General features: G+C 60.8%; 1 protein-coding gene across 6 annotated transcripts in view; it reads left to right on the top strand.

The window, feature by feature from the left end:
- ZFYVE28 (zinc finger FYVE-type containing 28) overlaps positions 1-22,116 on the top strand; it is a 106,234-nt gene that overhangs the window by 29,284 nt on the left and 54,834 nt on the right. For 5 of the 6 annotated variants that reach the window (XM_051836673.2, XM_070069533.1, XM_070069531.1 and 2 more), the window contains exon 2: positions 20,711-20,851. In XM_051836673.2, the coding sequence (XP_051692633.1) occupies positions 20,711-20,851 (141 nt within the window). Of the gene's footprint in view, positions 1-16,648; positions 16,934-20,710; positions 20,852-22,116 lie in introns of those variants that run through there. The other variant, XM_051836674.2, reaches the window with a different exon arrangement.

Raw genomic sequence — 22,116 nt, 5'->3', positions numbered from 1 at the left:
GTGAGACCCAGGAGGGCTGTGGGTGCTCCTTACCCACAGAGGTCCGAACCCTCCCTGGCCGGAGAGGCTGACTGGCTGAGGGTGTGAATGAGGACAGGTTCTGGCCACTGGGACGATGGGAGACGGGGCGGATCCAGGAGACAGGGGCCCTGTTCTGGGCAGTCAGGACAGTGCTGGTGGGGGGAAGGAACTGGGGTCCTCCTGGGCACCCCGGATTCTTTACCTCCAGTAGGAAGGACGGTAGAAGTGGGGACCAGGACGGCCACTGGAAGTGGGCCTTTCGCTGTGCCCCAGCCCACCGCCCTCCTCCATGGACAGGACTCTTCCCCTGCCCTCGTGCATACCTTCAAAGGACAAGTCATGTTCCCACATTTTCAGTTGAAACTTACAGTCTCTGCTCTCTGCTTTCCACCTGGGTGGGGGGCTGGGTAGTTTGGTGCCCTGCCCCCCCCCCTTACTGCCCTTCTGTTGGGTGGCTGAGGCTCCTCTGACCCCTGGGACGCGTAGCTCCCAGCCCTTCGCCCACGTGTAGTCAGCAGCTGCCGCCGTCAGCGCATGGCTGGCAGGAGCCCTTCTCTAGGTGAAATCGCCGGAGCGGGGCGGCAGCCAGGTGGCTCTTAGGGCTCCGGGACTCCCACGCTCGCAGGCGCTCACGGGAGGGCGCACAGTAATGCTGCAGTGGGAGCCTTCGCCGCCTCACTGTGCCTCCGACCGTGCCTCTGGGCTCCAGGAGTTCTCTCCATGAGGTAATGGCGCTTGGGATCACCATGACTAGGCGTGACCTTGAGGAACTAATTGGGAAATTAACGTCAGGAAGGCTTTTAATTGGCCTCTCCTGACAGATACACACTTAATAGGGTCATAACCAGTTTTTATGTGCCTCCAAGTCCTACATTTATGCCCGGCCTTGAAGAGAATTTACGAGGAGCGGCCCTGAGGGATAAGTCAAGGCTCGCTCGGAGGGCGACCGGCGGTGCGTGGCCGCGCGCCTCTCCCGCAGCCAGGGAGCTGGCGCTGGCGCTGGCGGGCGAGTGCGGGGAGGAAATGCGGGCACAGAGCCCTCCTCCGCCTTTGTGCAGCAGCCCTACACGGGAGCGGCCGTGGATTCTCCCTCCTGTGGGCCCTCAGGGCGTCCCACGCAGGGAATTCCCGGCCCCGGGCAGTCCTGAGACCCTTCATACCCGTCGGACTGGACCCGCGTAGACGATTTTGGTGTTTTTCCCCTGACCAATGATTTCCTTTCTCTAAGACGTGCTCTGGGCAGAGGCCCGGGAGGCGTTTTTCACGGCTGACCTCAGCGTTCCAGAACTTTCCGGAACCTCCTCACTCATGTGCCCCTCGGGCCTAGGGTGTCGGTCTGCAGCGGCTTTGTCTCTGTGCCCGAGGCTCCTCTGGTCAAGGCCTGGGAGGGTCGCGCAGCCCAGGCCCACCCCGCAGTCCTGGAGCCCCTCAGGGCCGGCGCCCATCACGGCGTGCCTCAGCCTCGGTTTCCCGCCGCGGAGCAAGGAGGACCACGTGACCGTGTTTCGCCAGTGAGTGGTGAGCGGGGCAGCGCGGCTTCCGGCCGCCGCCCAGCCGGTGACTGCGTGGAGGCTCTGCAGGACCTAGGCCCTCGGGGGGCCGCCCCACGGAGTGGACCCCCAGGGTCCCAGCGCCCTGGTGTGCGGGCTTGGAAACCAAGGCTTGTTCCCCAAGCTTGACCTGTGCCCCCGGGTTCTCAGAGGCTGCCCGTGAGCCTGGGGCCGACCCACGGGCAGGCCCAGGGGGCAGCGAGCCTGGGGAGGCGCGGGGTCAGGGACAGGGCCTGGGGAGGCCGCGGCCAGGGCCAGGGCGTCTCCCGGCGGGCGAGGCCAGCTCCTTCCCACCAGCACTTCCTGCCGGGCTTGCGCGTCCCTCTCGTCCACTGGCTGTCCGCTGGCCCTCGGCTGGCTGTCCGCTCCGCAGTGCCTGAGCTCGCCAGAGAGACGCCCACTTTCGCTTCACACTGGGCCCTGGAGGGGCGTTCAGGCGTCCGCGGGCAGCCCAGGGGTTCGGGCAGTGGCGGTGTGAAGCACCTGGGAGAGAAGCCGGCGGTAGCAGGGCTGGGAGAAGGGAAGGAAGGAAACGGGGCCTTTGGGGGAGAGAAGACGCATCTGGCATCAGCTCGTGGGTGCGGAGGTGACCCTCCTGCTTGGCTGGGTGAGGATGCGCCCGCAGTTTTGGGGGGGCTCAGAAGCTGCTCCTTAGGGGGCTGCAGACCTGCTGACGAGCCCGGATGGTGACTTCTTCCCACAGGACCGACTGTTGGGGAGTGTGGGGCACGCCTCTGTGTGGCTGTTGGGCAAGGGGGCAGTAGGAGGCTGAGGTGGTGCGGGGGTGTCAGGGCCCCCCTTTAACAGCCTGTTTTCATGTTGTGGGGATAAGGGGAAGCTGCAGAGGCTCAGCTCCAGGTGGTGGGTGCCCCGCTTCTGTTCCCCTGAACAGGTGGGCCAGGTCCTTACCAGGCCGGCTCTGGAGAGCTAGAGGCCTCCTGAGGGCCATGTGGGCAGTCTTGGCACTGCTGGGCCCCACATTGTCCCAGAAACGAGGGGAGCCTGCGGCCTGTTTGGCCTGGCCCTGTGGCCGGGATCTGCCCCGCGGGGGACTCCAGGCAGGCCGTGGCACCCAGGTGAGGTCCCAGGCGGGCTCTGGCAGCCCCAGGCCGGGTGGTCTGCTGCTCTGGCCCCAGATTCCCGCTTTGCCGGGGCAGTGCTGTCACGAGTACTGAGCTGTTTGCAGAGAAGCGGAATCCGGTCACTGCCGTCCTCTGTAGGGAAAGGGGAGTCTAGACGGTTAACTGCAAGGAAAGGGGAGTCTAGACGGTTAACTGTAAGGAAAGGGGAGTCTAGACGGTTAACTGTAAGGAAAGGGGAGTCTAGACGGTTAACTCGTTACTGTGCTAAAACCAAAGGTAGGGAGAGATGCAGACAAGCGTGTCTTCATTCCGGAGTAGGGAAGACTTGGGGGGGGGGGGGCAGAAACAGCAACAGAAGTGATTTAGCAGCGTAAGAACTAGAAGTTTTCCCCAGTGACAGGAGACTACCAGAGAGATAAAATACAAGAGACAGGAGACAGCACTGGTGATGCTATAGCGGGCAAACCTCTGGTTTACTTACATATATAAGTCAGAAAAAGGTAAGCGTTGCAGGGAAGCGTAGACAAGGGCACAGGCTCCAGCAGGGTTAGGTGTAGCGCATGTGGTGGATGGTGGAACTACAGCCTGGGGAGCAGGTGTGTCCGTGGTGCCTTAGCATCCTCAGCCTGTGGCTTACATTTCCTGAACCCAGGTAGCCCCTGGGAGCCAGCCATCACACCTGCATTCCAGCCAATGGTAATGCAGCTTCTTTCTTGCATCCCATTGGCCAGAGCCAAAACTGTAGCTGCAAGGGAGGCAAGGAGCTGCAGTTTTATCCAGGGAGCCATGTAAGCCGCTGGAAACTGAGGGATTTTGCTGCAGTGAGAAGAATGGAGAGTGGTTATGGGATCAGGCATAATCTACCATAGGCACAGACAGTAAAAGAAAGAGATTAATAAATGGATGAACATGTGTGGCCTCACCTGCAGTCAGGTGGCTATCAAAGCAAGACACCGTTTTCCACCTGTTGGTGACCGTGTGAATCCTGGGCTTGTCTCTGCTCTGCACCTGGGATGGGGCGCGAAACCTTACATTTTCTCAAACTTCTGCGTTTCCTGGCTTCTGGCCGGGTTTGGCTAACAGGAAGCTCTGGTGGAGAGTGGGGGTAGTGGGAAGGGAGAAGCCAGCGCTCTCCCGTTCTGCCTGGGCTTTGCCTCCAGCAGCAGCTGCGTGGATTCTGCCCGTGTCTTGAGTTCTGCCCGGGTACCTGCAGCCTGAGGGTAGTTCTGTTGGCTTCTCAGCCCTTCCGGCATCCGGGTCAGCAGTTCCTGCATCCACCTCCTTTGCTTTAGGTCCCCAGCATGATTCTTGTTTTCCAGATGGGGTCCTGCTCTGATGCAGGGTTTAGCTTGGGGGGGGGGGGACTGTCTGGGGGACATGAGCTGGGTCCTGCTTTGCAGTTCCACCACAGAATCTTTGGGAACCGGGGCAGGCGCCGTGGCTCACTTGGTTAATCCTCTGCCTGCCGTGCTGGCATCCCATATGGGCACTGGGTTCTAGTCCCGGTTGCTCCTCTTCCAGGCCAGCTCTCTGCTATGGCCCAGGAAGGCAGTGGAGGATGGCCCAAGTGCTTGGGCCCTGCACCCGCATGGGAGACCAGGAGGAAGCACCTGGCTCCTGGCTTCGGATCGGTGCAGCACGCTGGCCGTAGCGGCCAGTTGAGGGGTGAAGCAACGGAAGGAAGACCTTTCTCTTTGTCTCTCTCACTGTCTACAACTCTACCTGTCAAATAAAAACAAACAAAAAAGAATCTTTGGGAACCAAGGTGTTGGCAGCATGTAAGGAAAAGCAAAAAATATGCATCTAATTATAATTCTACTAGGATTTTTTTTAAGATCGATTTATTTATTTGAAAGTCAGAGTCACAGAGAGAGGAAGAGAGAGAAATCTTCTGCTGGTTCACTCCCCACATGGCCGCAATGACCAGGGCTGGGCTGGTCCAAAACCAGGAACCAGGAGCTTCCTCTGGGTCACCTCTGTGGGTGCAGGGGCCCAAGGATGTGGGCCATCCTCCACTGCTTTTCCAGGCCATAGCAGAGAGCTGGATCAGAAGTGGAGCGGCCAGGACTCGAACCAGTGCCCATATGGGATGCCAGCACTGCAGGCAGTGGCCTAACCTGCCGCCATGGCCCCCTCCTTTATAAAAAGATTTATTTATTTATTTAGAAAGTGACAGCTACAGAGAGAGAGAGAGAGATTGAGAGAGATTTTCTAACTCTTGGTTCACTTTCCAGATGACCACAAAAGCCAGGATTGAGCCAGGCCAAAGCCAGGAGCCAGGAGCTTCATCAGGGTCTCCCGCGTGGGTGGCAGGGCCCGAACACTTGGGCCATCCTCTGCTGCTTTTCTCAGGCCATTAGTAGGGAGCTGGATCAGAGGTGGAGCAGCCAGGGCACAAATTGATGCCCATGTGGGTGACAGTGGGGGCCACCACAGCGCTGGCCCCAGAGTGTGTTCCAAGGAAGTAACTTACACGTGTTGGTAGGACATACATGAAGTTCATAGCAGTGAAGCCAGGAAACCTCACCTCTGAAAGGTGCGTTAGTGGTGTGGCTATGAAATCAGTCAGGGCAGGCGTCCGGCGCAGCGGTGAGGGTGCTGACGGGGATCCCACGTTTCACGTCACAGGGCCTGGGTTCCAATCCCAGCTCCCACTGATGCAGTCCTTGGAGGCAGCAGCTGATGGTTCAAGAGTTGGGCTCCTGCACCTGTGGAGGGAGGCCTGTTCTGAGCTGTTGGCTCCCAGCTTCAGCCTGGCTCAGGCCTGGCCATTGTGGGCATTTGAGGAATGAACCAGCAAATGGGAGCTTGTTCTCTGTCTCTCAAATAAAATAAATAAGAATCACAATATTGCCGTGTGGTGAAAGGTGCAGCCATAGTGTGTGGTATAGAAACCTGGTAAATAACAAGATGAAGTAGGGTTCCTTTTATTTATTTATTTTTTTTGAAGACTTATTTATTTGAATGAGTGACAGATTGATTTTCCATCTGCTGACTCACTGCGCCACATGGCCCCAGTGGCTGAGCTGGGCCGGGCTGGGCTGGGCTGGGCTGGGCCGGGCCAGGCCAGTCTAGTCCTAAACTAGGAGCCAGGAACTCCAGAGCAGTGCTGCCCAGTAGCAGAAGGACACAAACGTCGGTGCAAGCCACAATTGTAACTTCAGGTTTTCTAGTAGCTACATTAAAGAAAGTGAAGCTGATGTTTAACCAACTAGACCTGGAATGTTCTTTCAACACGATCACTATATGAAAAGAAGAAACCGTGTTCTTCGGTCTGTGACATCTGGGAAACCAGCCGGGGTGTGTGTTGAAGCCCAGCTCATGTGGAGGGCCCATCTCGGGGCTCTGTGGCCCTGGTGGTGCTGGCTGTCACTGTGGACCCTAGGATCAGAAGGGTGAGTGCGGGATGGCCTGGTGCCCGTGGAGGTTCAGTCTCGGCCTGCGGTGGAAGATGGTGGTGACCCGGTGCAGGCCTTCTGCCTCACCTTGTTCCCTGGAAGATTTGAGGCACAGTGTTCGTGGTGTTTGCCTCCTTGGACAGTTCCTCGTTGGAGCTCACCTTCCTGCGAGCGCGAGCCGGGAGGGGCTGTGGCGGGGTGCCAGCCCACCCCAGGGAGTGGATTTGTCTCTTCTGGCCGGGGAGTCATGGCGGCATCTGGGGTCCACTGGAAGAAGGAGAGCCTGGCCGGGACGGCGTACTCCGTGGGAGGTGGCTCCAGGCACAGCCTCAAGGCCGCCGGGCGACTGACCCTGGCCCTGAGGGCCTTGCTGGAGCTACCCCCTTCCCACAGGGAGTGGCTTGACGGGCGGAACGACTTACCTGTGACGCTTTTGTGTAAAATGGTGGCGATAGGAGAAGGGAGCTGCAGTGGCGGCAGGGAGGGGCCTCGGGCCGGGGCCGCCTGTGCGGGGCAGTGGCTGCGCCGGTTCTCAGCCGTTTGGTGTGGCGTTTCTGTACGCGGCCGAGAGGGAATTGGGAGAATTCCGCTCCGGCAGCGCAGACCCTTCTGTGGGGCTCCTGTGCCCACTCGTACCTCAGAGCCCACCAAGGCCGAGCTGGGTGTGGCTCACTGGGCTGGGGACTTGCCCGGAGGTCGGTGCAGCCGGGCAGCAGCCGTGGAGTCTGATGTCAGGTTTGGTGTGGCTAGATTTTTAACTCTTAGATTGGTTTCATAAATCTTAGATTTAGATTTTTAACTCTTAGATTGGTTTGATACTGACTTTGGGTGTCTTTCCATTTGCGCACACAGACTTACTGAAAAATACCAACTTCTGTCTGGGCCTCGACAGCTCTCAGCTTGTGAAGCGTGTGCTGGAAGCCGTGTCGCTTCCTCCTAAGAGACCTCGTGCATCGCTCCTCCCTGTGTGATCCTGCTCCCGCAGCCCTGCGGCTTTTTGCAGGGGAGGGGCTTGGAGTGACCGTGCGAGCCTCGTGGCTTGAGTCGGAAGTGACCATTTGTTGATCACGGGAGCTCCTTAGGGCCTGCGTGCAGGATGAGACCCATCTCCGTGGCCTGGGGACGTCCGGCTTCAGGGTCAAGACTGGCCAGGGTGGGGCAGGGAATGCAGAGCCAGGGCTGGGGGAAGAGCAGCTCCAGGGCTGGGGAGAGAGAGATAGAGAGAGGGGGAGAGAGCGAGCGAGCGAGAGAGCTCAAGCGAGCGAGCAGGGGAGGCAAGCTCGCGGGGCCCTGGGCGGGAGCGTCTGCGTGCCTGTCGCCCGTGGTTTCTGACGGTGCAGGGACGTGGTCCGCGCTCTCCGGCTGTTCTCGGTGCCGTGTCCTGTGCCGTTTGCGTCGTCTAGCTGCTTGGGTGAGCTGAACGCATCAGTGCCTTTGTGACTCCGAGGAACGCGTTTCTGCCCAGACTTCAGCGTGTGTGCTCACTGCTTGTGGGTTCCAGGCGTCCTCCTTGATGGCTTTCAGAAGCCCAGGGTGGTACAGCATTTCAGCTCTGGGGAACGCGCCCTTCTCTGCTATTTTTTTTTTTTTTAGAATTTACATAGTTTTACAGTCAAAATTTGTGCTTAAAAGGCACTTGAGGCAGGCACCGTGGCTCACTAGGCTAATCTAGTTCCAGTCGGGGCGCCGGATTCTGTCCCGGTTGCCCCTCTTCCAGGCCAGCTCTCTGCTGTGGCCCGGGAGTGCAGTGGAGGATGGCCCAAGTGCTTGGGCCCTGCACCCCATGGGAGACCAGGATAAGTACCTGGCTCCTGCCATCGGATCAGCGCGGTGCACCGGCCGCAGCACGCCGGCCGCGGCGGCCATTGGAGGGTGAACCAATGGCAAAGGAAGACCTTTCTCTCTGTCTCTCTCTCTCACTGTCCACTCTGCCTGTCAAAAATAAATAAATAAATAAATAAATAAAATAAAATAAAATAAAAAAAAGGCACTTGAGGGGTGGGTGTTTGTTGCAGCCATTGGTCAGCTGCCGGGACGGCGCATCCCACACTGCGTGCCTGTCTCTGATCTCCAGTTGCTGCTGCCGCAGCTTCCTGCTGATGTGTACCCTGGCGATGGCTCAAGGACTTGGGTCCTGCCACCCGCGTAGGAGACTGAGATAATGACGTTCTGGGCTCCTGGCTTTGGTTTGGCCCAGCCCTGCTGTTGCAAGCATTTGTGGAGTGAACCAGTAGACGAGGATCTCTCTCAAAATGAAATGGATCCTTTTATCCCGGTGTTTAATGTGCTCTGTCAGGGCACGGCCGATCGATCGTTCAGGAAGCTGGCGCGTGGCTGAGTTGTTGAGGTGACGGCAGAATGCTGCTTGTCAGCCCAGGGCAGCTGTAGGGCGGTTGCTGGCCTGGGCGTGGGAGGAGCCCCAAGGGATAGCCCAGAGACGTGGGGGCCTTCCGTGGGGCGTGCTTCCTGTGCGCTGCGGCTGCCTGCGGGTCTGCGGGGCCTGGGCTGCTCGGGGTAGAACAGAGGCCTGCAGCCCACGGACGTGGCATGCATGCTGGGTGCAGGCTGCTGGTAGGCTTGCCTTGGTGAGGGTAGGGTTTTTGGGGTGTGCAGATCCTTGGTCCAGGTGGGAAGTCTGTTCTGCTGGTCCACATCCTAGGCATTTTGGTGGCCACCTGTGGTTTTGACTTGCCAGATCAGCGTGCTCCCTGTATCTGTGGGGACTGAGGCAGCCAGGGCTCATCCCATCCTGTCCTGTGCAGGGCCATCCTCTTGTGTGCAGTCCGTGGTCGGCACCCCTGGCTGGCCCCGCACCTCTCCTTTCCACCTGTGTGAGGCTGGGGCGCCGTGCTGTGCAGAGACCCTGGGAGGGTGAGGGGAAGTTCAAGGGCTAGGGCCTGGGGTCTGGCGTTCGCCAGACGTGCTTAAGGAGCAGGAAGGCGGAGCCTGGGCCCCGGAGCCGTGACAGGCCCCTGGGACGAGGCGTGGCTGCTGGTGTCTGGGCTGAGTGCTGACACGGGGCAGGGGCGGGGCGGGTGGGGCAGCGCACTTGGGGGCTCTGGCTGGCCCCCTCAGCTGGCGATAGCCATCATCTCTCAGCCGTCTTGGGACCAGGCTCACCGCCACCACTGGCCTCTGTGCGGAATCTCTGGCTCCTCTTGGTCTCACGAATACCTGGTCGGCAAGTGGAATGTTCACCCTCCAGTGCCAAGGGATGTCCGTGAGCTGCAGTGACCACACAGACGACCGGCCAAAGCAAGAACCACCCCCTCCTGCCTCTGCTGAGCTGACCCAAGGGTCGTGGTCGTCTGGGCCCACTGCGCTCATGGCTCCCCCTCTGCTGGGTTGAGGCTTGCCCCCCACCCCCACCCACCCAGTGAGCCTTGGTAACTGGAGCACACCTTTTCCAGTTTGGCTTTGGCCCTGAAAGACACTGGTGTCGGCTGTGCCTGCCTCCCCATTCGGTCCTGCCCTCTTGGCTGTGGGAGTGACCCCTGTGCCCACGGGTAGCCCAGGCTTTGGGCAGGGGCTGCTGCATCCCAGGGGCGGTCCAGGAAGGCAGGTGGTTAGAGCTGACTTGGGCCTTCTCCCCACCCCTGGAAGCATCTGTGAGGAGGACTCCGGCCCTGACCCCCTGGGAATGCCTCCAGGCAGAACCATGCCCTCAGCCCCTCACCCTGGATGTCCCTGAGCTGTGGTCTGGTCCTTGTGGCTCCCTGCGTTGACGTGAGACACTGAGGGTGGTGCTGGGCCGGTTGTGGTGGTGTGGCTTGCATTTTCCAGAAGTGTGTCGGTGGAATCCAGTGCCAGTACAGCACACGCCCCTTTGTGGTCTGGCTGCTTCAGCTCGGCCCGAGCGTTCTGAGACGCATCCGCGTCGTGACAGGTGTCAGTCATTGGTTCCTTTTTCTGTTGCCAAGTGTCTTCTGTGGGTGGACTCGCCGCCATGTGTGTCTCTGGTCTCATGTGCAACCTCGGGCTGTTTCCAGGTTTTGGCTGTTAGCAAGGAAGCTCCTCTGAAACGTGTGCAGAGCTCCAAGAGTGCGTGTGTGCCCTCAGCCCTCGGGAGGACCGGGGTGGAGTGGCTGCGTGGTGTGGTGGGCACCTCACTTTGCAAGAAGCTGCCAGCCTGTTTTCCAAAGGCTGGTCGTCACGTCTCCACCAGGAGGACGTGAGGGCTCTGGCCCCGTGAGCCCTGCCGACGCTCGGGGTAGCCGCTTCTCAAAACGCTAGCGTTCTTGTGAGCGTGAAGTGGCATCTCCTTGTGGTTCGAATGATTTGCGTTTCCCTAAGATGTCAGTGCTATTTGCATCTGCTTGTTCTTCCTGGAGGTTTCTTAGGGGCCTTTGAGGTATTTATTCTGTGCTGGAAGTCAGCTGCCCTCTTTCTGAGCTGTCAGACTTCGTGGTGGTTTTTGAGTCCGAGCCCTCTGGAATAGTCGCGTCTGGCTAACGCTTCGCCTGGGACTCGGTTTTCATTTCCTTAGCAAGATTTGTGAAGAGCAAATTTTAATGTTGATGAAGTCCAGTTTATTGATTTTTTTTCCTCTTATAGTTTGTGCTTTTTTGTGAACTGTTTAAGAAATCTTTGCCAAGCCCAAGGTTTTTCTGTCCTGACGTTTGAGGAGTTTCTGTGCGTGGCCATCCAGTGGACCCAGCACTGTTTGTTGAAAAGAGTCTTCTTTCCCATCAGATTTCTTTGGCACCTTTGTCGGAAATCAATTGACTGTGTGTTGGGGGTGGGGTATTTCTGGGCCCTGCATGTGGCATTCCCCAGGCGTCGTGGCAACCAGAACCATCCATAGGTACATCCAGATGCCCACCTGGGTGGGTGCTGGCTCTGGGTTAGTTTAAAAGCCTGAAGCCCCGCGTGCAGCATTTGTGCTCTTAGATTGTAGAAGGTTGCACTTACCCAGCAGAAGCATGGTCTGAAGACACGAGGTCTGCCCTCGGCTGGAGAGTATCCCAGCGCTAGAAGGAGAAAACGCTCCTCCTCTGTCGGCCATTGTGCTGTGAGCTGCTCCCTGGACTTCCCCTCCGGCACTGGACTCTGCTGCCAGAGCCCTCAGTGGACTTCTTTGCAGATGTGGACTGAGGTCTGACCTTGGGCCGTTTGCCCTGTCTGGCTCCAGGAGGGCCTGGCACTTGGGGTATGCCCTGCAAGTCCCCACTTTCAGCCCCAGCCCCTCGCCCCTCAGCGGCACCCTGGGTTCTAGTCCCAATTGGGGCACCAGGTTCTAGTCCCAGTTGCTCCTCTTCCAGTCTGGTTCTCTGCTGTGGCCTGGGAGGGCAGAGGAGGATGGCCCAAGTGCTTGGGCCCTGCACCCGCATGGGAGACCAGGAGGAAGTACCCGGCTCTTGGCTTCGGATTGGCACAGCGCCAGCCATAGCAGCCATTAGGGGGTGAACCAATGGAAGGAAGACCTTTCTCTCTGTCTCTCTCTCTCACTGTCTAACTCTAAAAAACTCTAAAAAAATAAAAAATAAAAAATGTTTATTTATTTAAAGGGGGGAGGGTGGGGAAGAGAGAGAGAGAGAGAGAGAGAGAGAGAGAGAGAGAGAATCTTCCGTGTGCTGATTTACTTCCCAAATGGCTGCAACAGCCAGTGCTGGGCCAGGCTGGAGCCAAAAGCCAGGAACTCCATCCAGATCTGCTACATGAAGTCAGGTGCCCAGGCATGTGGGCCACCCTGCACTGCCTTCCCAGGCACATTGGCGGGAAGCTGGATTGGGAACAGAGCAGCCAGGTCCTGAACCGGCACTCCAGTATGGCAGGTGGGCCTTGTAGGTGGGAGCTTAACCCACTGTGCCACGACGCCAGGCCCCCGTGTAAGCATTTTAAACAAAGACTTAGTGACGTTCAAGTCTCTGTCTCAGAATTCATGTGCACATTCTCCTGGGTGTGGGCGAGATTTCATAACTATTTTTGGCTAGAGTAACTGATTGCTCTAATTATGCATTTCACTGCCCCCCTAAAATCTCTAAGTAGTGTGGCCCTCTCCCCTTCTTAATTTGAGAGGCAGAAAGAGCGACCGCCTATCTGCTGGTCACAGTGCCGGGGCTGGGCCCAGTCCAGGCCTCCCACGTGGGCGGCAGGGATCCAACGACTTGAGCCCCAGGATGTGCTTTAGCGGGTGCTGGAGCTGGGACTCCCATTTGGGATACAGCCAGTGCTGGCCCCGGGGTGCTGCCTCTGTGGGTGTCCACCTGCAGCGTTGGGGCGGGCGGGCGGCTGTGTTGGGGAGGAGCCGTCCTGGGCCATCTCTCGAGGTTGGATTTCCTGTCCTCCCCTTGGTTTCCTGGGAGCGGACCCAGGCTGCATCTCTGCCCTGCCTCGCGGTGTGCCGTAGTGGGGAGCAGCCCTCACTCCCAGTCTGGACCCCAGAGGCCGGGACACAAACACGTGTACCCCATTTCCCTTTGGGATTCTTTCTACCGCCAGCACACCTGGGGTCTTGTGGTGGCAGCAGAGCCTCTGGGAGCTCCTAACTCAGAGTTCAGCTGAGGACCCCAGCAGGGGCCTGGGGAGAGTCCTCCTGCTGTGGCCAGCTCGGCGCCCTGGAACCAAGTCCCCGCTGGCCGGCAGTGACCATCTTTGAATCCAAGTGGGGAAGCGTTTCTCGACCTCAGACAGAATTTGGGCTTTTCACCTGCCCACAGGTGAGGCCCAGGGTTCAGGACTCTGATGGGGCAGAGATTCAGAGCCGGCCTGAAGGCTGAAGGGCCAGGCCAGCGAGAGGATCTGTGGGCCTGGGCTGGCGGGGAGGCACCGCAAAGTGGGTGATCGCTGGCGTGACCTGCTGAGACCCACGAATGAGGCCGACGAGGGCGCGCAGAGGCCCAGCCGGGAGCCGCCAGTCATGCAGGCACACTCACCGGCACTGTGCGTGCGCACACAGGCACCTCGAGGCAGTGGTTGATGGCCCCCAGCATCCTGTCCCTGCAGCTCTTCCCGGTGTCTCTTGGGTAGCCCTGCAGGCTCTGTCCTGGCCTCTGGCCTCTCCACATCCATGTCACTGCACTGGGGGCGCCATTGATCTCCCCGTCCTGACAGGTAGCTGCCTCCTTCACTGTGTCCCCCAGCAGTCCCCTCCCCCTGTGTGGCCCTGCTTGTGTTGGGGGGGGGGTGTCGGGAGCCCCTGGACCCGATCTGACCCTCTCCCCCCCGCCCCTTGCACCAGCCCCTCCCCCTCAAGCTGCTCGCAGCCCGTGTGTGGCCAGGCAGGCCCAGGCTACGTCCCAAAGCTGCCCTTTTGGACTCGCCTGGACGCCTGCCCCACCCTCACCCACTTGTGACTGGCCTGGCCCGGTGGCTGTGCCTGTCCCCGCCTGGGGCTGTTGGCCAGGCACAGCCAGCCAGCAGGAGTCAGTCAGTCCATGACCGACCACCTGGGGTCCTGTGGACTGGAAGCCCACGTGGCACCGGCTGATGGTCCACAGGTAACTGAATGTGTGAGTGAGGCCAGGAATTCAGCACCGATGCCCTGGTCTGCAGACCTGGGTCAGGGCTGATACACACTCCTTGGGCAGTTGGCTTGTGGTGTCTGTGAACTGGCTGGCTGTCGGCACACGCTTTGGACATCACCTTCCCATCTGCTGTCAGCCACCCCCGAGTCCCATCAGGCTGAGCTGCAGAGCCGGCGGTGGGAACGTTCCGCCTCACAGGGCCGTGGCGCCAGCCTGGGTGGCTCCATGCTGCTTTTCCTGTACTACCCCCAGGTGACAGAGTGGGTCGAGCCTTGGGACAGTCGTCCCCACCGCTTGTCAGCTGTGGGATGTTGGGGGAGTTTGTGACCCTCTCTAAGCCTCGGTTCTCTCCTCTGTGGATTGAGAGGGGGTCCCTTTCCCCTCTGCTAGGTGCCCAAAAGAGGACTGCGGCGGTGTGGGAGGTAGCAAGGATCTGGCCACGCCAACCACCCGCAACCCCTGCCCTCTGTGCTCCAGGCTGGGCGAGGCCCACCATGGCCAGGGTATGTCTTGGAGTCTGGTGAGACAGACACACTCACACGAGGTGCCTGAAGCAGTTGTGTTACTTAGAGATGGGCAGCAAGGGGCAGAGGTCCACGCAGGTCCGTGGCAAGCCCGTCCTCCGAGACTGGGAAGCTGCCTGGGGCAGGTGGAGCCGTGTCTGTGTGCCCCACTTTGTACCCCAGCCGGGGAACCCCAAAAGGCAGCCTTCGCGGGTTGTGTACTTGGGGGCTGTGTGACACTGGAGGACTGTGTGCTCCCAGGGGAGAGGGGAGCAGAGTCCCGGCTGTCTTGGCTGTGCTGTGCCTAGCCCCAGAGGTCACCTTCCCCAGGAGGCCCTCAGAGACGGGCCTGGGCTGATCCGGACAGTTCTCAGGATGCCACACTCCCGCACATCCTACAGTTGTCCTTGAGATCTGCGGGCGAGAAACAGGCGAGGCTGGGTCCCGGGCCCCGAGAGAACGGTCCTGCAGTGCTGACCAGTTAGATGACGGGGACCTGTCCGTAGTGACCTGGGGATTCCGCTGTGCCTGGGTCCTGCCCACCAGCTCCTAGGACCTCCTGCGGTGGCTCCCTGAGGGACATTGTGCGGGCAGGGTGGAGGGAATCTGGGGGGTGGGGACGATGACCAGCCCGGGCTGGAGGCTACAGAGAGGGCAGAGAGAGCGGGAGTGGGCGGGGACAAAGCCCTCTCTGATGCCACTCAGGAAGGGGGCAGGGGAGGGACCGTCCCAGCCTCCAGGCTTCCGCCGGGTCTCCTGATCAGAGTGTGGCTGGAAGCTTCCCTGCCTTGGGTGCCTCTCTGAGTCCAGTGCTGGGGTGGAGTCCAGGGCTTCAGCGGAGCTCAGGGCCCAGCTGGGCACGGTGGGCACCTGCTCCCCTCCCTCTGTCCCCTGAAGCCCACGTGTGGCCCCCATCCCAGGCGTCTCCCACATACAGAAGGCAAGCGCGCCAGCATCTCCACGGCTGGTGCCGTGTGGGGTGGTCTGTCCGGGGGCCCTGTTAGGAGCGCGTGGGGTGGTCTGTCCGGGGGCCCTGTTAGGAGCGCGTGGGGTGGTCTGTCCGGGGGCCCTGTTAGGAGCGCGTGGGGTGGTCTGTCCGGGGGCCCTGTTAGGAGCGCGTGGGGTGGTCTGTCCGGGGGCCCTGTTAGGAGCGCGTGGGGTGGTCTGTCCGGGGGCCCTGTTAGGAGCGCGTGGGGTGGTCTGTCCGGGGGCCCTGTTAGGAGCGCGTGGGGTGGTCTGTCCGGGGGCCCTGTTAGGAGCGCGTGGGGTGGTCTGTCCGGGGGCCCTGTTAGGAGCGCGTGGGGTGGTCTGTCCGGGGGCCCTGTTAGGAGCGCGTGGGGTGGTCTGTCCGGGGGCCCTGTTAGGAGCGCGTGGGGTGGTCTGTCCGGGGGCCCTGTTAGGAGCGCGTGGGGTGGTCTGTCCGGGGGCCCTGTTAGGAGCGCGTGGGGTGGTCTGTCCGGGGGCCCTGTTAGGAGCGCGTGGGGTGGTCTGTCCGGGGGCCCTGTTAGGAGCGCGTGGGGTGGTCTGTCCGGGGGCCCTGTTAGGAGCGCGTGGGGTGGTCTGTCCGGAGGCCCTGTTAGGAGCATGGCTTGCGTCCTGGGACAGCTGCTGCGAGGAGGGAGCCGGGCGGGAATCTGGATTCCTCACGTGCCTCGGGCTCCCTTCCATCTCCAGGCTGCCCAGGGGCAGGGGGAGCTGTCCCTGCTGCTCTGGCCACGCTGCCTGTCCTGCCACCTGCCGCTCTTGCTGTCTTCCCCTGCTGGAGCCGGCCAAGAGCGTGATGCCGTGCCCCAGTGTGGTGCCCCAGCTCGGGGATTTACGTCATATTAGGGAAGTGAGAGTGAGAGAGGGATCCAGTCCCGGGCACCCCATGCCCTCTGCTTCTCACGTTTGAGCTGCCTTCTGGCTCTGTGGCATCCAGCACTGTGACCTTGGCCATTTGTTTCCTTCCTGAGCTTTGGGCTCATCTGGGTCGAAGGCTTTGTTGGAGGCCACCTCTGATGAGCAGCGCTCTGAGCAGGGCTGGGGGCTGCCCCCTCCAGGGCTGCTGTGCGGCCAGGCCTGTCCAGGCTGGTGGTGCTGTGCACGCTGAATTCTGCCCCGGCCTGGCCAGCCAGCCCTCAGAGCTGCTGGGGAGCACCTGGCTCCCCCAGGCGCGGCTTGGGCAGGGGCCGGAGCTCAGTTCCGGGCCTGCAGCTGTGCCCGTGTCCGGAGACCCGCACTGACATGCCACACCTGCGGCCCCGTCACGGGCCAGGTGTTTGGCTCGGTGATCACGGGCCAGGTGTTTGGCTCGGTGAGCAGCGAATCGGTCGACTGTTGTGCAGTTTTGATCTTCAAACTGCTTTGTTAGCGCATCTTTCCTCTGCCCTCCTTGAGGATTGATTATTCAGTAGTTGTCTAATCTCCTAAGCAAAACGCTTTCTTTGTGGCTTTTGTCTTTATTTATTTGAAGGTCATCGCTTCTCGGCCTTTTGGCTAAGATCAAGTGTTATTTGAAGGTCAGACTTACAGAATGAGAGAGAGAGTCAGAGAGAGAGCGTCCATCAGCTGGTTCACCCTAGATGGCCCCAGCAGAGCACTGGGGTTGGCTCTCCTCGTGGGGCTTCCCAAGGGTGGCGGGGCCCAAGCACGTGGGCCATCTTCTGCCGCTTTTCCCAGACCATCAGCAGGGAGCTGCGTTGGAAGTGGAGCAGCCGGGACATGAACTGGCACCCACGTGGGGTGCTGGCATCACGGGGCAGCTTTACCCGATACGCCACGATGCCAGCCCCTATTTCTGTCTTGTAGCAGCGAAAACATGCGGTGCTGAGAATTTATTCTTGAGAAAATCGTGGCGTGGCCTGACTGTAGAAGATATTCCTGTTGGGTTCGGATTTATCCTACAACTTTTATTTCAAGATGTTTAGCAGGGTGAGCACATCTTCCTGTTTCTATCACTTGTTTCCCTTGGCTGTGGACATTTTATTTAGGGGCATTTAAAGGTTCTGTTTAACATTTAACGTTAAAATAATGTCGCTGGCTGATTCGCATCTGGAGAGGAAGACGCTCCGCTTGCTCCTGGACACTGACGTCCCCCGTTGGCCAGCCGTGCGCGCTGGCTGGAGGGGCCGGGTCAGCGTGGGTGGTGAGCAGGTGAGGCCTTGATTGCGTCCTGCTCTGCATGCTTAGACGTGGAAATTCCGTACTGGAGTGTTTTTGCTGATTCTGTTCATCAAGACAAATTGAATTTTCTGGCTTGTGTTAATTCATTTCCTGGAACTCCTGCCTGGAGGTGTCTCTCACACAGCACCTGGGGTCTCAGGGGTCTCCGGGTGGGTCTGATTGGCACAGTTGATACAGACTTACTTCCTGCTCCTGCCCTTGCATTGGGGGGGGGGGGGTCTCTTCCTCTGAGTGCTGGTCCTGGGGGGCTGGAAATACAATTTTACACAGCCTGGGCCTTTTGTGTTTGGAGAGCAGTTTGTTATTTTTACCCAGGTCTGTTACTTTGTTCTGCTCAGGGTATGTGTGTGTTGGGGGGGCGTGCGCGTGCTGGGGGGCGTGTGCGCATGTAGCGCTCTCTTTGCTAACGGGCCACACGTTGGTAGCTCCGGCCTTAAGGTCTTTAACATACTGAAACCAAGGTCACAGCAGTTCCTTCCTCTGCATGCCCTCTGGCGCCTTTCTCAGGGGAGGTGGGGGTGGGGTTTACAGAAAGGCCTGTCCCTCAAGGGCACGTTTGGAACCTGGGGAACAGAGGAAGTGTCCGAAGTGTCGGAGCTGTGTGCCCGTGCCCGCGGGTTGTAGACGGCCTGGCGGTTCCCCCAAACGCGAGGGAGACCAAGGCGCTGTGCATTTGCTGCTCCGACGTGCAGACCGGGGCCAAGGAGGGGCCGTCAGGGTGGGCAGGTCACCAGCTTGGGCCAGCTCCAGCCAGGGCTGCTCAGGGCTTTACCACGTCAGTGCGACACAAAGCACCTGCTGCCTGGGCTGCCTGGCGGGGCTCTTTGCTGGATGCAGAGGGAGAGGAGAGGTCTGGGCTGTTAGCTGCTCCCAGCCCTGCCCTGGGCAGGAGACAGCTTCCGGGGGTATCGGCTGGATGGCTTCGATGGCAGACTCTGCTTTCTCAGGGTTGGCCCCTCATAAGGCCTCTCCCAAGTCCTAACCAGGAGGTGGTCCTGCCTCTGTGGGTGTCTGTGTCCTTGGGGTCGCCGCCACTCAAGTGCGCATGCGTGGTAGCTGCTTGTCGGCGTGTCCAGGACATAGGGACACGTGGGTCCTTGTGGCGTGGGTGACCGTTGTGGGCAGGTCGCAGGCAGGGTTTCCCTAGGCCTTTCACGCGCCTTCCTCACTGCCGAGCGGCCTGGGGGCCAGGCTGAGGGTTTGAACAGGCGGCGTCCTGCTACGTGGCCCCAGAGCAGAGGACGACTCTGAGCTGTCCCCGGGCGGGTTTGGCACAGCCTCCCTCAGAAGAAGGTTTCACTCCCTGGAGGCGTCGTCATCCACTGCCCTAAATGAGCTGGCCTGACTGCCAGCAAGTAGCGGTCAGGGCCACGGCGAGGTCTCGCTGCGCGCCATCCCTGCCCTGCCCACCCTCCTCCGAGGGGAAGGGAGCCGGTGGGCTCCCACCCTGAGCTCCCACCAGTCACAGCGGGCCTCAGCCCCACACGGGGAGCCCTCGTAAGAGGTCGCAATGTGTCTGTGACTCCCCTCTCCCTCGACGGGGTGCCATCTGCAGGACCTGGGCTCAGCAGGGGCAGCTGGTGGCCCTGGAGAGGCTGGGCTGGGTCTGGGGATGCTTCTGAGAAGTGGAAAGGGAGGTCCCAAGGCCTGGGAGGCACACCCCACCATGGGGAGGAGCTGGAGCTGCCTGGTGGGCTTCCCTGTCCCCATGATCCTTCGCTTCCAGAAAGCAGACAGGAAATGGGCCAAAAACAGTCTCCCACCTCCCAAACCTACGCTTGTTCCCGTTTCAAGAGAGGGGTCACTGGGTAACTGCAACCTTGTGGCCCTCCCAGGTGAGCGCGCTCAGTCTCATTTAGGGTTTCCGCTCCTCACCCCGGAGCCTTGGCCTGCATCGGGAGCTGACGGGGAGTTGGGCCTGCTGGACGGTCTGTGACTGAGACCTGCACCTGGGACAAGGCTTTGTAGAGGGAGGGGCAGAAGGCCAGAGTGGGTGGGAGGGGTGAGCGGGGCTGAGTTGAAAGGAAACGGGAAACAAAAGTTAGGAAAGTTACAGGTAGATTATAAACACAAGCAGGAGCTGACTCGTAGGTGGAGCCGAGAGGGAAGCGGGGTAGATCTTGTGGTGTGCATCTGTGCATTGTGCTGGCGTTGCCAGCAGATTTGAGCCGTGTGATTTGCTCGTTGTGCGTTGTCTCCCCTGTCTCTCTCTGTGTCACTGTGAAGAGTGCATTTTATAAACACACATCGGAGGACCACTTCATCGCCTTGCCCACAAGTTTCTCTCATGCAAGGGAACAAGCCAGTTGTGCCTGGGGTGCAGGGAGCCTCCTGTGCAAAGGCCCTGAGGCACGTGTGGCCTTGCTGTGTTTGTGGAATAAGGAGACTGGGGACTGCTGGAGGTGAACGGGCTCTGGATGTGGCTCCAAGGATGCCGGTTGCTCTTTCAGACCCAGAGTCAAACACCTTGCGTATTTGATGGGGAGTGGGTGAATTCAGGGTTCCATCCCACAAAGCACTGGCATTTGGGGGTATTACGGAAACTGCTGAGGGGTGCAGAGCCCCTTAGCTGCGTTCTGTGAGAGCTCAGTGTCCAGGGTGCAGCCAGCAGCGTCGGGACCCCCACAGCCCCCTTCTGCGCGGTGGGCCCCCCCGCGGGGGACGCAGAGACGGCAGCCGGGGCTCGACTCCAGCCTTGGTGCAGCCAGCAGCGTCGGGACCCCCACAGCACCCTTCTGCGCGGTGGGCCCCCCCGCGGGGGACGCGGAGCCGGCAGCCGGGGCTCGACTCCAGCCTTGGTGCAGCCAGCAGTGTCTGGATCCCCACAGCCCCCTTCTGTGCGGCGGGCCCCCCCGCGGGGGACACAGAGCCGGCAGCCGGGGCTCGACTCCAGCCTTGGTGCAGCCAGCAGCGTCGGGATCCCCACAGCCCCCTTCTGCGCGGTGGGCCCCCCCGCGGGGGACACAGAGCCGGCAGCCGGGGCTCGACTCCAGCCTTGGTGCAGCCAGCAGCGTCGGGACCCCCACAGCCCCCTTCTGCGCGGTGGACCCCCCACGGGGGACGCAGGGCCGGCAGCCGGGGCTCGACTCCAGCCTTGGTGCAGCCAGCAGCGTCGGGACCCCCACAGCCCCCTTCTGCGCGGTGGGCCCCCCCGTGGGGGACGCAGGGCCGGCAGCCGGGGCTCGACTCCAGCCTTGGTGCAGCCAGCAGCGTCGGGACCCCCACAGCCCCCTTCTGCGTGGTGGACCCCCCGCGGGGGACGCAGGGCCAGCAGCCGGGGCTCGACTCCAGCCTTGGTGCAGCCAGCAGCGTCGGGACCCCCACAGCCCCCTTCTGCGCGGTGGGCCCCCCGCGGGGGACGCAGGGCCGGCAGCCGGGGCTCGACTCCAGCCTTGGTTGTGTCCCTGCAGAAGCACCTGGAGCTGAAGGAAGAGCCACCCCCTGTCAGGGTGGGGTTGCCAGGCTGGGGACCCAGGCCCTGGCGGAGCGGCTGCCCACTCACAGTCCAGGCCTCTGTCCCCACAGAGGTCGGACCCGCAGCTGCTGGCTCAGTTCTACTACGCGGACGAGGAGCTGAACCAGGTGGCCGCGGAGCTGGACAGCCTGGACGGGCGGAAGGACCCCCAGCGGTGCACGCTGCTCGTCAGCCAGTTCCGTTCCTGCCAGGTGAGCTTTGGGGTGGGCGGGGCCTGCCCTGCCTGGGTGGGCTGTGAAGGAGTGGCCGGGGCCTTGTCACCTGCTGTGCTCCACAGGGCTGGTCTCAGGGCCTGCCCAGGAGGTGCTGGAGAGAACCACGCAGGACCCCTTGGGAGAGCGTAGCCATGGGTGGGCAGGAAAGCCCCCACGTCGGAACGAGGAACGCGCCTGCGTGGGGGGACTCCGGATGGGCGGTGATGAGAGCGGGCGCCCTGCTGCTGACTCGCCTGCCGGCTGCTGCTGCGAGGCACTGCTAAAAATACCTCAGCCGGCCAGTCTGCCGCCCCTGCGCCAGGCGCTCCTGGCAGGAGAGCCAGTGGCGTGCTGCCGTTTTGTCCAGCGTCAGTCGTGCCGCCCCTGCGCCAGGCGCTCCTGGCAGGAGAGCCAGTGGCGTGCTGCCGTTTTGTCCAGCCCGGTCGTGCCGCGCGGTCTGGCAGCTGCCACGGTGCACACCGGCTGGGTGTCCTGCGGTCCAGTTCACTTCTGACACTGCCGGGAGGTAGCGCCAGACCTCCCAGGTGGGGTCCCAGCCCTGAAGACTGCCCCCCCACCCCGCCCCAGGTGGTCTGGCCCTCCGTCTGCAAACCAACCTGCCCCGACACCCTCCCGGGGTTTGGTTCACAGAACTCAGGGTAAGGGCGACCTACCCAGCCTGCAGCCCCGCCCTGCAGGAAAGTCCCAACCCTGTAATCCCGCCTTGTTCTTCCTGGTGGCCAGCTCGCATGCTGGCGCTAAGGACCCCAGCCCAGCCCCGCCATCTCATTGCCGTGGGAGCTGTGTGCGGGAACAGGGAGAAGACCGGATACAGATGGCCCGGTGCCTCGCTCTTTCTGACTTCGCTTCCTGGTTCTGGAGACTCGGGGGGGGGGGGTGGCTTTTTGGTAGATTCTTTGTGTGGATGATTGTGCTTCCTGCGGCGGAGGTGTTCTTATTCTTCCTTTGCTGTCTGGCTGTCTCGCTTGTGTGCGTGTGTCTTGTCCTGTTGCATGGCCTAGAAATCCGGAAAGGTGTTGAGAGCGGACGTCTCGTTCTCAGCTCAGGGTGAGGAATCCCTCAGCCTTTCATCGCTCAGTACCGTGCTGATTGTTGGATTTTCTTTTTTTTTTTAATTGATTTTAAAAAGATTTATTTGTTTATTTGAAAGGTAGAATGACAGTGGGAGAGAGAGATTGTTTCACCTATTGGTTCACTCCCCAAATGGCCACAGCAGCCAGTCTGGGCCAGGCCGAAGCCAG

This window comes from Oryctolagus cuniculus, chromosome 2 (genome assembly GCF_964237555.1).
Source record: "Oryctolagus cuniculus chromosome 2, mOryCun1.1, whole genome shotgun sequence".
Classification (NCBI taxonomy): domain Eukaryota; kingdom Metazoa; phylum Chordata; class Mammalia; order Lagomorpha; family Leporidae; genus Oryctolagus; species Oryctolagus cuniculus.
This window is presented reverse-complemented; position numbering and strand designations above follow the sequence as displayed.